Here is a 14,114-nt window from a genome sequence, read left to right on the forward strand (position 1 = left end):
TCAACTCAATAGGCTCCACCGAGACGTAGCTCAGATCTACTCTCAAGTCCGAATCCCGGCTCCACCTTTCCAGATCAATGCTCACTGCTATCACCATTCATAATCTGACTCCTACTTCTCCATCTTTTTGCTCAGTCCAACTACAATTCATGCAAAGTCACAATCCCGTTCATTGCCGCTATCGTCTTTCTCTCCCTCATCTGTTTATCTGTCTGCTCCCTGAAACCCTCGAGGGCTCTCAATCAATGGCGATTCATCGCACCTCCTCCTAAAGTCACCTGAGGTGGACCAGGTTAATACTCTGGCAGTTTGAGATATGCTTGTGACATTTCAATCTGGCATCTGTTTTATCGTAGCTGATTTAAGGGATGGTGGAATGGACGATACGCTAATCATGCTAGGGATTGTGGAATACTGGGCGAGGCTCAAAAACCTGTTTGCTGTTGCATGCAAGAACGAAAGCATAAGGCCACAACGCCCCCAAGTGGAAGCTTGAGGAACTTTTAATCCAGTGATCAACTGCAGCAATGCAAAAAAATAAAAAATAAAACAGCTTTTGTGAGTTTGAAATGCGTGGGTAGTGTAAAAAAGGGAATCAGCTGCTTGGCTCAAATATGACCTTTGCGAGGATTATTAAAAACCGAATAGAAATCATAAAAAAAGAGGTAATGAGAATGTTGGATTTAGAGGCAATTACTGGAGAAATGAGCTGGAGAATGTAGTGTGTGAAAAATAGCAAGTGACAGAGCGGGAGGAGAAAAGCAGAGCCGTGTTACAGATGCAACGGAGGCAGCGTCGTGCAGTTTCCTTGAGAGGATGGAGAGTGTGTGAGGAAGGGAGGGGGGGATTGTAAGGGTCCATGATTGCCAGAGATAGCATTCTCTGGTTAAAAAAAATACAGTAAAGTGGAATCACAATTTTTCAATATTAAAAGACGAAATGAGGGGATGAAAGAGGAAGAGCGTCTGGCACTTTTCTCCTCCAGTTTGGTATGAATTCAATAAGAAGAGCTGTGTCTAATTACCTGCAGAACAGCGGGAGCTTTGTGAGCTTTGCTGCCGCCCGCCTAAACCCTCGCTCGCTTCCAGGTCAGCAAAGATCTGGTGTGAAAATGTCAATTATCAACTTACAGCCTGTCAAGGAGAAACGACAGGACGAAGCGGAGGTGAGGGCAGGTTAGTGATTGACAAGTCTTGACATCTTAAAGATGATGTCAGATTCGCAAGTCTTTGTTGATCCCTTCGGAAACGTATCTGCAAAATTAATTTATGATTTGTGCTCCTTGTACGCTTCCATCCACCCAAGCATCCATCACCAAATGTCCCTCCAGCTCTCCCTCCACCAATGTTTCCTACCACCCCCCTCGCCCCCTCCCCTCTAGTGCCTGCCAGTGGGAGTGGCCTGCCCTTGATCTGCTCTCGGAACAAACAGGCTGGTAAACATCATGAAACATTTAGAGGAGGCAGAGAAGCCTTCGCTCTAATTCGCACTGGCAAAGCAGAGATGCAACACAGACGCTGCTCCCTCAGCTCCAGAAGACAGATGGGTGATGGAGAAGAACCTACGAGTCTTGACCGCAACCCCTCCCAAAAAAAAAAAAAACCAAAAACTTGGAATCTTCAGCCTAATTTGATAAGGATTCATAAAAAGATGCCACATCAAATTTGCTCACCTGTTTCCTTCGGCAGAAAAAAACAAGCTCCCCTGAAATGTTCTCTTCAACTCAGCAGGCTGCCTCGTGCCTCATATAGAGCTATTTATGAATTTGGATTACCATCGAGGTTGTTTAAATGGAGCAGAGCTGCTTTGGGATCTAACCTGCATGTAAACACCTTGCCGCAAATGTTCTTATCCCTGCCAAGATATTTATGTCAAAAATGTGATTTCCCAAAGAAATGTTCCTCAGCGTGTTTCCGTGAGTTAATTAGCTCCGAGGAGGTTATGTTTTTCCGTGTCGTTTGTCTGTAGTGTCAACGAGATGATTTTGGAAGGAGGAGGGTGTTGCACGGATTTAAATTGGATCTGAATATTTGCTCTTTTATTGGTCGAAAAGCCGATCGGCCTTGGCTTAAGTTTGCAAATACACAATCCACGTTGTCCAAGGTTTTCTTTTCCGAGTCAATATGTTAATTACCTTGAAATAAATGTTTTCTTTGGCTTGGATTGAATGTTGGCCAGCTGGCTGATTTTCAGCTTTTTTCGAAATATCCACTCGAATCAATAAGTTAAGAATCCGGTCAAGGAGTTTATCTGCAGCTAATTAGGCTTGTTGCCATCATTGCTTTCATATAGAAATCAATTTTTTCTCCCTCCTGGAGCGTCATTGATTCACAGCTATGATCATGTTTATGCTGAGTAGAAATAAAAATCCTCTCAAAAGGCCAACCTAGTAAATAATAATAATACATTTCATTTGACAACGCCTTTCTGACATTCAAGGTCACCTTACATGGAGTCAAATAAAACAATATAGTGATAAAACAATAAAATCAGTAGATACCTAATAATGAAAAAAAATAATAATAATAATAAAATAAAATAATAATAATAATGAGTTGCAGGCAGATCTAAAAATATAAGTTTTGAGACCAAACCTAAAATGTAAAATAAAGTCAGAGTTTCTTAAGTCAGTGACAAATACAGCAAACTTCTGGTTTACTCTGCAGGGATGCACTGATAGATTTGCTGACAAGATGGCCGCAATGTCCAAACTTTTCTAGTCACTTAGCCTTGGCCTCCGATGGCGAGCGACACAGCGCCCCCTTCATCGGCCCCATGTAAACGAGCCATTGATTTCATGAAAGCCTCCAGCATCAATTGCAAAGGGTGCTGTGATCTTCTTGTGCACTTGGCATCCCTGTGGCAAGGCAGTTTGATTAGCCTCAAAGTGTGTTTAGGGATACCGAACTAGGATTAAAGTACTCCAGGAAGCACGCTGATTTACTTTGCAATCAATACGCTTGTAAAATTCATACAGATTGTAAGTAGGTTTTAGTTTAAGCTGAAAGGCTTGCCCCGAGCTTTGCCCCCCCTCTCCTCCCTTTCCTTATTTACTGGCAAGCTATTAGACGCCCGCTGCGAGCGGGTTAATGACAAACCTCACCGTGAAGTTCCACTAATGTGATGCAGAGCTCTGATTTTTGCTCCAATCGCTTTTGGCTCCGGCGTGCGTGTTTGCGGTTCAACGTTTCGTTTTATTCTGCTGTGTTGTGTAAGTGTTTTATGTACTGAGGGAATTAGCTCCAGAGCCACTTGAGGACACGCGTTCGCTTCGTATATTCTCTTTATATTGACTTACAAAGCTCCTTGTCAAAGCGGGTTGTTCATACCCAAGCATCTTATTTTTTTGCATATTTTCTATGTGTGTTTTAGCAATCTTCTAAAGTGCATTTTTACATTTGAAAGCATTTTGCTTTCCCATGCATATGCAATTAAGGCCAAAGGAGTCACTCCTCATACTCTTCTGGTTGTCGCCAGCCTTTTGAATGAAATACATTACTTCTTGAATCCACAATGTGAGAAGGGACTTTTTATTATCTATTTAGTTATTATTTTTAATCATTACGGTTTGCCTTTCTTTCTCAACTGCAATGCTGAATATTCAGTTTGCTACTAAGGCTCTGATTGGATAGTCAAGTTCTTAACTATTATAACTAAAGTCACTAACCTTAAAATAAATTTTAAAACCGAAATAATTAAATTAATCAAATATAAATAACTTTTAAAACCTAAATAAATAAATTAATCAAGTATAAATAATATACAAAATATATATAAAATAGAATAGAAAAATATATAAATATGAATATAATAACATTTAAAAAAATAATATTTTTTAACACATATAGACTTATATTAGGGTACCCAGCATTATGCCTACTACAAGATGGAGGAAAGAAAGAAACAGAGGCGGAGGGGAATAAAAAAAATAAGAGCCAGAAACTACATCAATGCTTCCCAGTCTTGAAATGGAAAAATACTGCTACTGTATTTCCGTTAGTCTTTTGTGTCTTTCATTTTCTTATTCACATCTAGTCAGCATGTTCCATTCACCCTCCCACCTTTCAAATGTTTTCTGTGGTTGGAAAGAATGAGACGGGGGAGAAATTATTACTGTGTTTGGGAATATGGGTCAGTTGGCAAAATCAGGTCCACGTGGCCCAAGTCTACAATGTGCGTTTTTTTTGTTGTCTTTCACGCACACTAAACAATTGTCCTCCTCTTTTACGAACGCTTACCCTTGTATTTTGCAGAACTCTATTTTTAACACCATCTATATGTCACCACAATCAAATGAGACTTTAATAAAATAACACGCCATCTTGCCACAGCCTTAAATCCACAGTGCGTGATTTCGGCGTACTGGTGCGATTATGTTGTAACTTCGAATGCTGCTTTGCTGCAGCAGTGGGAGTCTTTCAGCTCACCGCTTGGCATTTCAACTTTATTCCGTGTCTTATTGCTGTAATAATGTCGACCAGCAAGGCGAGCAGCGGTAGACACACAAACACATTTTTATTGATGCATGTCTTGCTTACACTCAGTCAACGAGGGTTGATGGGAGAAAATTAAGTCAATTTATCGGGTGCACGTATTTTACGCTGGCGCTAATAAAAACGGAGGTCCCTGGCGTTAATTCAAGGGTAAGATGGCTTGCACCTATGTGGTTATTTACTTTATCTTCTTCATTTCTTCCTGCATTTGTTTTTTCTGCTAGCGGGTTAAGCAGATCTACTTTGTATTTGCTTGCAAGAGTACGTAGGCCTTCACAAACTAAATTACCGTATTTTCCCCACTATAAGGCGCACCGGATTATAAGGCGCACCTTCAATGAATGGCCCATTTTAAAACTTTGTCCATATATAAAGCACACCGGATTATAAGGCGCATTTTTTAGAAAATTGGAGGTTTTTAGGTGCGCCTTATAGTGCGGAAAATACGGTCGCGAGATTTTGTGAAATTGTTACCATGGCAACGCAGTTTCCCAATAAAATAATTCTGACTTTGCACATACACTAAAACACAAAAAAACTAACAGGAAGTCCGCCGTTTTGTTTTTCATTCGACCCTTTTATAGAGATAAAAACCTCATCTGTCAATGTTTCAGAGTTTAAAAGCTGAAATAAATGGATGGCGGAGAGAACAACAAGCAACAAAAACTCTTTTTTTTTTAAAATCTTAACACAAATCCCTTGTCAGCAAACCTTAGCAGCGTTTGGCCCGCGGATAATATCCCCTGCCCTCTTTCATCGCTCCCTTGCGCTCTCATCCTTCATCCCCTTAGCGGAGCACGAGAGCATGCAGTGGAAATAACGGAGCCAATAAAGACAATGCCAGGATCCATCCCCTCCCTGCGCTTCAGATAGTTACTAAAGAAACGAGCGGGTACGGATGTTGAACGCCGACGACACTCGAGGAGGGACCCCTTGATATCATGAACGCTACACATGGTTGGCCATGTGACCGAGGTTAATATGATGGAGGAGTCGACTTGGGAGGAGACAAACCAGACAGAAGAGGCGAAAAGTTGAAAAGGAAAACGTTACCACTATTTTTTCCCCCCCAATTTAGCTGATATGCATTATGTTAGAAATTTAGAAATATATTTATCTGGTTGGATCATAGGTGTAACTCAAGGCCCGGGGGCTAGATGTGGCCCGCCACATAATTTTATGTGGCCCGCGAAGACAACTTTGTCATTACTAAAATTACTAATTGTCTTTAAAAAAATAGAGACTATGCTAGCAAATTTAGAAATATATTTATCTGGTTAGATCATAGGTATCAAACTCAAGGCCCGGGGGCTAGATATGGCCCACCACATCATTTCATGTGGCCCACGAAGACAACTTTGTCATTACTAAAATTACAAATTGTCTTTAAAAAATAGAGACAATGCTAGCAATTTTTATTACCATTAGTCTTTTTGAAATATTTGAACATATTTGACAGTCATAATGGCCTTCGGAGGGAAACTATGACTACGATGCGGCCTGTGACAAAAATTTGTTTGACACCCCTAGCTTAGATCATTAACACTGATGACCCCAACAGCAAACATTGAGAATGTTTTGAGATATTCCTTGGCCCAATTAGGCCACACCCACCCTTCTCACAGTGGGCGTGTCATGTATTATGGATCATACAGATACGCACAACTCAAAACCCAGCATGTCAGATTCTTGCAATCCCGGTACAGAGAGTGAATTTCATCATGTCCAATTTTCACCGCACCATGTCTCCTTCAAGCTTCTCACATCTCAGCCCTCCATGTTTTTTTTTTTCAAAATTATTTTCTCTTTTTCTTGATGATGTTCATGCGCCTGCATTACAAGTGTGAGGTCAAGAGAGGGCACAGGCCTGGAGGAAAGATCTTCAAAAGATTAGGAACAACCCCCCCAGCCTCCCCCCCGGTGATGTCATCGAGGGATCTCCCTCTTGAGAAACTCAGACAAGAGAAACAGACGGAAGGGAGAAAAAAAAAAAAGAGAGGCAGCGATTTGGGAATTAGCCGAGAGGGGAGGGGAAAAAAGTTGGACACCCACTCTCGCCGTGACTTTTTCTCCTCTTCCCTTTCTCAGTGGAAGACGCCTCAAGACAAAAAGTCACAAAAAGGATCAAACACTGGATTACTTTTGACGCACACCGGATCTTTACCAGCTAATATTTGTCTTCATTGCTGGATTCATGTAACTACAAGTTTGTGGATTTACTCAAAAGTTCAAGGTATGTATGGTATTAATGCGTGCGTAGAAAACGGAGCAGCAATGGAAGTCTTGGGGAACTGTTTTCTTGCAGCAAGTCCAACTTCTAAGTAAAGTTTCAAGGAAAGTGCAACTTAAGTTCACAACAACTTATTTTATGGCTGACTCAGCATTTTGCAACTAATAACAATGTAAATTTGGAGATTTCCATAATACTGCTTTTTTTTTTCTCCACATAATTTAGGGACATACCTGCTGTGCAAATCATTTTAAAAGTTGAAAGCACAACATGTGGGTCAGCTTTGATTGAGTCTTACAATTCTTTTTGTGGAGCTGTTGGGTAAAGTGACGTGGGTGGATGCTTTTTCTCCTACTCTTTCACAAAAGCCGCATTTGATGAAGCCAAGATGCATGTGGGCTGTTGCTGACTAAGGCTTGCAACCAGGCCATGCAAACATGGAAAAAGAGACACTCATGCTGTGGTATAGTCACACTACTCTTCCAATGGAATCCAAAACTACATTGTAAAAAAAAAAAAGTGAAGGTCACATCTGCTTTCTTCTTCAGTCAGCCTCCTCCATGTTTGCTTTTGCATCAATTTCTATGCAACCTATGAAAAAAAAAAAATCCAATATCTCCAGGTATCATGAGAACATTTGGAGTCATGAATTTAAAATTACATATGTGCACAGCAAATGTAGAAACCGCCTCCGTAGCTTCTCGCAGAAAAGTCTATTACCCGGTTGACTCATTGTTTATCCGGGTCAGTAGCGAATATATCATGAGAAATCAAAACTGATGCATATTATGGGCTGTGGGCCAAGCATCTTATGTCATGAGAGTATTTTTTTTCCTCTGCTCATACTGGAAAGTGTCTTTGGTAACTTGAGACAACGTGGAGTAGACTCCCACTGCCTGCGATTAACTGTCCAGCCTCTTTCTTTTTTTTCCTCTCTTCCCCTGCAACTGTTTCTCATTAGAGAATATTCAAGCACTTGGACACTACCCAGAATGTAAGACTCGTGAAAACTTGCCTCAGCTTATCCTGAGTACAGAAGACTTTAGAATATTGCCTCAGCTAGTTTCTACTGCTCCTCGTTATTATTGCTTATGAATTACCATATCATAGCTTGGAGGTATCTTTGTTAGCGTTAAATCTTGCTTTCTTTTTAGTGAGACCCTCAAATAAAGACGTCTTCTGCAGAACCAGCTGCAAAATATGTTACCTGACTGACAGCCACTTTAATTTTATAAATAGATTTTTTTTTTCCTCTCCTGCAGTGACCTAAACATTTGCTTGCTTTCTTAATGTGCTAAGGGACAGTGTGGCAGCAAAAGTCCAGTGGCCCAACTTTATCTCCTCTGGTCAGAAAGTATGGCTAGAAAAATAATCTCATTTGCAACACATAACAAGAAGCTTTTACATTTATTTGGATTGTAGCCAGGAAATTATAGCAAAGAGCTGTTTCATATGCATCAGTTTCCGGAACATGATGCATTATGTATTGTGTGAACTTATTTTTATGACGATGTGCTATCTGACCGTCTATAATGGCTGCAGGTTTTTTTTTTCTTCGAGTGCTCAAACAGCCATCTGAGGTTTTGATTAACCTTCTGCCCATCCAGCCGGTGGCGGAAATGTAGTTTCATGATGTTTCCCTTCACTGTTATTTTACAATAAAATTGTTTTGCACATGGCTGAAATGTGCCTGTAGAAATAAAATACCGCAAACAAACATTTTTATCAGGAATCATAAATAGAAAGCTCCTTTTTTTAACAACATACAAACAAGGCAATAAAGTACTCCTGAGTTAGCAGATGTCAAAATTAAATACACAAAATGTCATCGCTAGCCGCATTGCAGTAAAGAGGGCAGCTCATGCTAAATGCTATTCACGTGTGTGGCCTCAGGAGGCACAGAGGTCAAAGGTCATAGCTCTCGGAAGACAGTACAGGTGTGTCGACGGGAAGCGTGTTGCCTTCCGGGCACGACTGTACCTGTAAGCAGCGTTATGAGCTTTCCACATATGCTGAGGGCAAATATGGGTCAGTGGGTGATGTGTTTATGGGAGTGTGTCAACGTGGATGGATGGTGTGTTTATGTGAGCGCATTGTCATGTTTATTGTGAAGAAAAAGTACTGAGGATGGTGAATATAAATTGTTTTGTGCAAATGGCACGAGTGGATCTGGTTTGTGTTGAAAGCATCTGATTTAACAATTCCAAATGTTTTTTTTGTTTTGTGATTTGACATCTGTGAGACATAGAGCGTCCCTGTAGGTCATTAAAAAGCATTAAAAAAAATTGCTAAAATTCTTCTTTTCCACTTATCTCGCCTCATTTTCCAGCTAAATTGCTCGTAATTTAAAAAGAAAAACGTTTTCACCACTTTTACCGTATTTTCCGCACTATAAGGCGCACCGGATTATAAGGCGCACCTTCAATGAATGGCCCATTTTAAAACTTTGTCCATATATAAGATATATACATTTGGCCCGCGGGACGGACTTTGGACACGCCTGCTGTAGTGGCTCAATATTGGTCCATATATAAGGCGCACCTGATTATAAGGCGCACTGTCGGCTTTTGAGAAAATTGGAGGTTTTTAGGTGCGCCTTATAGTGCCGAAAATACGTTATATTATAAAATCTGAAAAAATTCCATCAACACAAATCTGACTCAATATTTCACACTCCTTTGAACTAGAATAGATTTTTAAATGTCAATTTCTTCCTCTACCACCCTACAGATGCATTCTTGTGTTTTTTTTATGTCACATATGCACAGTGAAAGGCCAACCAGATGGATGAGATAATGACGATAATGCGACTTGATAGACTCGCAATCCCTTATGCACAACATTCTGGCTAATTCATATGCGCCTAACAAAGGCTGCATCATAGTACATCATTAACACACTGACTGTGACCGGCTCATAAATAAACAACATCTATTTGAGTCTGACAGTGTTCGGCATCATTCATTTTGCAACTGATAACAAAATACTGGCAGAATACTGGGAGGAGTTTGATGTTTTTGTGTCTGCTCATTCATCAGGTGGTGAGGCGAGCTGCGTGAAACCATGTGGCTTCTTTGCTCCTGCCTGACTCTGCTGGCCATCAGCCTCGGATCATGTGAATCACTTCAAGGTGAGACTCCTATTCTTTTTTTGGACTTTAAAAAATGATGAGATGGTTCTAATGGTTCAAACAAAGTTGGCCACGCCCCTTTTTGCCAACATTGTCCAAATATGCCACAAAAAGGTGCGCCTTATAATCCGGTGCGCCTTATAGTGCGGAAAATACGGTAGCAACAAGTACACTAAGTTTTGTTCCAATCAAAATCATTTTGGTTGAACACACTGAGTCACCATGGCAAAATATAAACTGAGGTCTCAAGCATCTCTGCAAAGCTCATTGAGAAGACAAACTTGAACCAAAGTATTGCTTGAACAACTAGTTGAGCTTTACGATCTCTGAGGGCATTGCGGCTTCGTTATATAGAGCATGATTATGGCTTACTTTGTTTCACTTGCTGGCTCAGAGTGGCAGAGTGGTCAGCCTGTGGCTGAAATAAGCAGTTACGTTTCTTTAAAGGAGCCCTCAATCATTCCCGCAGAGTCCTGATTGACAGCTTTTTTTTTTTTTTAAATACAATAGACATCCGCTCTTTATACTGCAAAGCTAATGGAGCTCCATAAGAAGCTCTGAAGAGTCCCTCTTGGGAGCCCCTCATCATTGGTTAGTCAGACGAGACTGCGCCAGCTTGCAGTTCCCTCGAGTCTTTTTGCCGCAGTGGTTTGAGAGACTACGGCGAGCTACACAAAAACAACTGTTCTTCTGACTCATCCAAAATCTCAATTTACTGGTAATTTGCTGACTTTACTTCAGGGAGCAGGTTTAATTAAAAGTGGTGTTGAGAAATGGTGCCGCAGAACAGCCTAAGAGACTGGTCCACTCGGGCAAATCAAATTGCTTGGGTAAGGCGATATGTTTTTGTGCACGGCGGAACTCTCGGCAATCTCAAGTTATGATTTATGTTGGAATTATGCCTTTTGTCACTGTCTAAACTGCAAAGTCGCTGCTGTGTGTGTGCCAAACATTGCATTACCAATAAAGATATAAAAGTCATGATCTTCACAAAATGCTGCATTTCCTCCTCTTATGGAGGGTTTTTTTTCTTCCATTCAACAGCTGCTCCATAATGTGACTGAGTTAGGAAAAGCTGCTTATTTGGATCTAGGATATTTGAAGAATGTTTAATTTCCGTGCATGAACGGGTGACGGTTTGCCTCGCCAGCATTTTTCGGATCCTTATCAGTCTTTGGCTGAATGTGAGCTCTGGACACTTTTCATTCCAATACTCGTAAACATTAGTGATAGTTATCCACTGGCAGTCATACATGCCCGACTGAGTCAGACGTGAGAACAATACTTTTGAATGATCTTCTCCATAATCTTCTCTCATTTTGGTTCAAGGTCATCATGGTTTAAATTCTCCATAGAATGGCTTAAAAAAAAAAAAGTCAGACCAAATCTAATCCAGTCTTTCCATTCTCCAGCGTGACCACTGACCAATACTTTGAACTTTGGATGACTTTACTGTTCCACGGTACCAGAAGGCTTCGTGAGAGAAAGACTTTATGCTGATCAGCAGTCTCAGTCCAATTATCTGTGAATGCCACACTGTAAAGCACATTCAATAACTTCCCTATTAAAAAGCACACCGTGAGAGCCCACTTCTGACCTCTTCTCCCTAATGAACATCGAATTACCAAGTATCGAAAGGAAGCTCAAAGAACCCAGTGGGTTTCAGTGACCCCCTGCCACAAGTCGACAGAAAAGATAAGACCACTCTTACACCTTTGCACAAACTATTTTTAGCTGTTTGACAGATATTTTCCGAGTCCAGGTGGTTGCAGTGTTGTCATAAAAATTTCTTGGAATGTTTGTTTGATTAATAAAATAAAATAAAATAAATAATAATGAATTTTACTTATAATACATTTTAAATTTGAAAGCAAATAGAAAGTGTGAAATTATATTCTCTTGTTTTCATGAATACATGCACAACTACAAAATAAAATAAAAATAATAATAATGAATTTGATTTATAATACACTTTAAATTTGAAAGCAAATAGAAAGTGTGAAATAATATTCTCTTGTTTTCATGAATACATGCACAACTACAAAAGTTCTCGAGCAGAGCAAAAACTTTCTTGCCTCACTAACAAATTAGAACTCCGTATTTGTGTTCTTTTGTCTACTAACCTTATCGGTGTCTGCAGTCAGCAGAAAGCGTGCTGACAAGATATTGAGAGGAGAACATGACTACTAAAGCAGAAAGTTCTAACGACCTCAAATGTTTTGAGCAGCTGTGTGTTGTATAATTGCAAGTATTTTATTACCTACTTTGGCAAGACTCAAGCACAACTCTTTCAAGAAGACGGAAAAAGCAGCCAAGTCCGGTCCCATCCATTTAATGCCGCATGCTGATACTTGTAAGAGGGGAGCGCCCTTCCTAATTTCCACAAATAAACTCATCAGCGGGCAACTTGAATGCAAAGTTATGACGCATGCCATCTACCAATTTACAAAGCCTATAAATAAATTGTATTTTCTTTCAATAACATTTAGTCACTGTATTGTTGGACAAAACCTTGTGCTTGCAAAATAATAAATCAAAACCCCATTAAAAATAAGAATCTGGCAGAGAGTTGGTCACATGTCAAGACAATCAGGTGACACAAGATAAACAATTACTACAAAATAAAAGCAGACATGACAACATTGGAAGACCCATAACCTCCCTCCCCAACCTTTCCACTTTTTAATCTATTCTTATGTGACATCTTTTATCCACACCTCAATTTGTGCACGGAGGCTGCAATGCGCCACGCTTTAAATCATTGTCTTACGGCTTGGCAACGACTTGAGCAGATGCTTCAGGGCGTCAAGTTGAATAGGTGATGACTTATTCTCTTTTCCCTCACCAGCGGGCTTTTGTGTGAAATTAAATCCCTCCATCTTAATTAGGCTATAATTTCCCTCCTAGTTTTAGCCCCCCTGACACAACTGACATATTTGAAAGCAGCCTTAGCCTGCGTTTGCTTATTTCACCCAAACTCTCAATTACATTCAAGTCCATTAAATTGGAGAAACAAGAAATGAAATAGGTGCATATTTATTCACAGGGCCTAATAAAGCAAGTTATTTCTTCAAGCTCCACTCTGTCTTCTTGCATTTATTAGTCCCTTCATAATAAACCTCGGTACCGGCCTTATGTTTGATTTAGCATCATAAAGAAAAACACATTAGGAAAAGAGATACTTTGAGTTCAATTTCCCCACTGAGTGGCAATTTGTTAGCAGCTTTAACTACAGGACCCCGATTCCATTTTCATTTTATTTGCGCAATGTGAGCTCCATTTCCCTATCAGAAGAATGACAAAAGAGATATTTTTCCCAAAATGAAAGTGGGCTCGGTATACTGCCTTGCTATGATCCCCGGCCCCAAAGAGATCAATTAACTACACATCACAGTGATTCACAAGGTCCATGTCTGTCTCTAATAGCCCTGTTTTTCCACACATCTCACATAACCTCCCACCCCGGCCCCTTTTTAGACTGTCAGGCTGAATTGACAAGCACCAGTTTTCTTCTGTTACCCCCCTCCCTTCCCTTGACAAGGTGAGAACATGTCCATGTGAGACAACCTGTCAAATGGAGATGTGATCCTCACAGCTTTGACCTCATTTTATCGAGCTCAGCGTGTTTTTGGGACTTCATTTTCTCCCCCTTTAGATCTGGATCGATATTGTTTGCGCATCTCGAGTATATTGTAAATCATCTTCAGGCATTCTCAAATTACATTCCTCGCCTTCATCTTATAATTTGTCTCCCCAGATGTGCAGTGTCCATCTTTACAAGTAGAAGAATGGAAATTTCCACATTCGGATCGGAATAATATCACAGGTGATGCAACCTCACTTTAAAGTTTTTTTCCTATTTTTTTTTTGTTGACAAAGGTCAATGTCATTCGCAGGCTTTAATCTGGTGAGGCGCTTTTCTCTTCTCAAGAATCAAGACGTCAAGAAGATCCGTAACCCTCGCGGGCCCGTCATCCTCCGCTTGGGCAAGACTGCCCTCATTCGTCCCACCGAGTAAGCAAACGAACATTTTTTTTTTTTTCTTCCTCTGGCTTTATGTTTGCATGCTTTCGTGCTAAATCGCTCTCAGCAGGCCCAAATCGTATAACACATGGCACGCTGTCACTCAAGCGGCTTTTTAATTCATCCGCAACAAGGCCAACTAAAGTCTGAGATGGTTTACTTTTGTATTAGAAGCTAATCGACTCATGAATGAATGACAGCCAAATAAAGCCACTTATTTCTTGGAGGTCTCATTTGT

At 40.4% G+C, this 14,114-nt stretch overlaps 1 protein-coding gene across 2 annotated transcripts in view; it reads left to right on the plus strand.

The window, feature by feature from the left end:
- The first annotated feature begins 6,533 nt into the window (after window positions 1–6,533).
- The window catches only part of col16a1 (collagen, type XVI, alpha 1), a 28,203-nt gene continuing 20,622 nt past the window's right edge, over window positions 6,534–14,114 (plus strand). The window contains exons 1-4 of one of the 2 annotated variants that reach the window (XM_037263507.1): window positions 6,534–6,726; window positions 9,762–9,853; window positions 13,611–13,679; window positions 13,750–13,867. In XM_037263507.1, the coding sequence (XP_037119402.1) occupies window positions 9,787–9,853; window positions 13,611–13,679; window positions 13,750–13,867 (254 nt within the window). In that variant the 5' untranslated portion in view covers window positions 6,534–6,726; window positions 9,762–9,786. The remainder of the gene's footprint in view (window positions 6,727–9,761; window positions 9,854–13,610; window positions 13,680–13,749; window positions 13,868–14,114) is intronic. The other variant, XM_037263509.1, reaches the window with a different exon arrangement.

The sequence above is a fragment of the Syngnathus acus genome, chromosome 11 (genome assembly GCF_901709675.1).
Source record: "Syngnathus acus chromosome 11, fSynAcu1.2, whole genome shotgun sequence".
Lineage (NCBI taxonomy): Eukaryota > Metazoa > Chordata > Actinopteri > Syngnathiformes > Syngnathidae > Syngnathus > Syngnathus acus.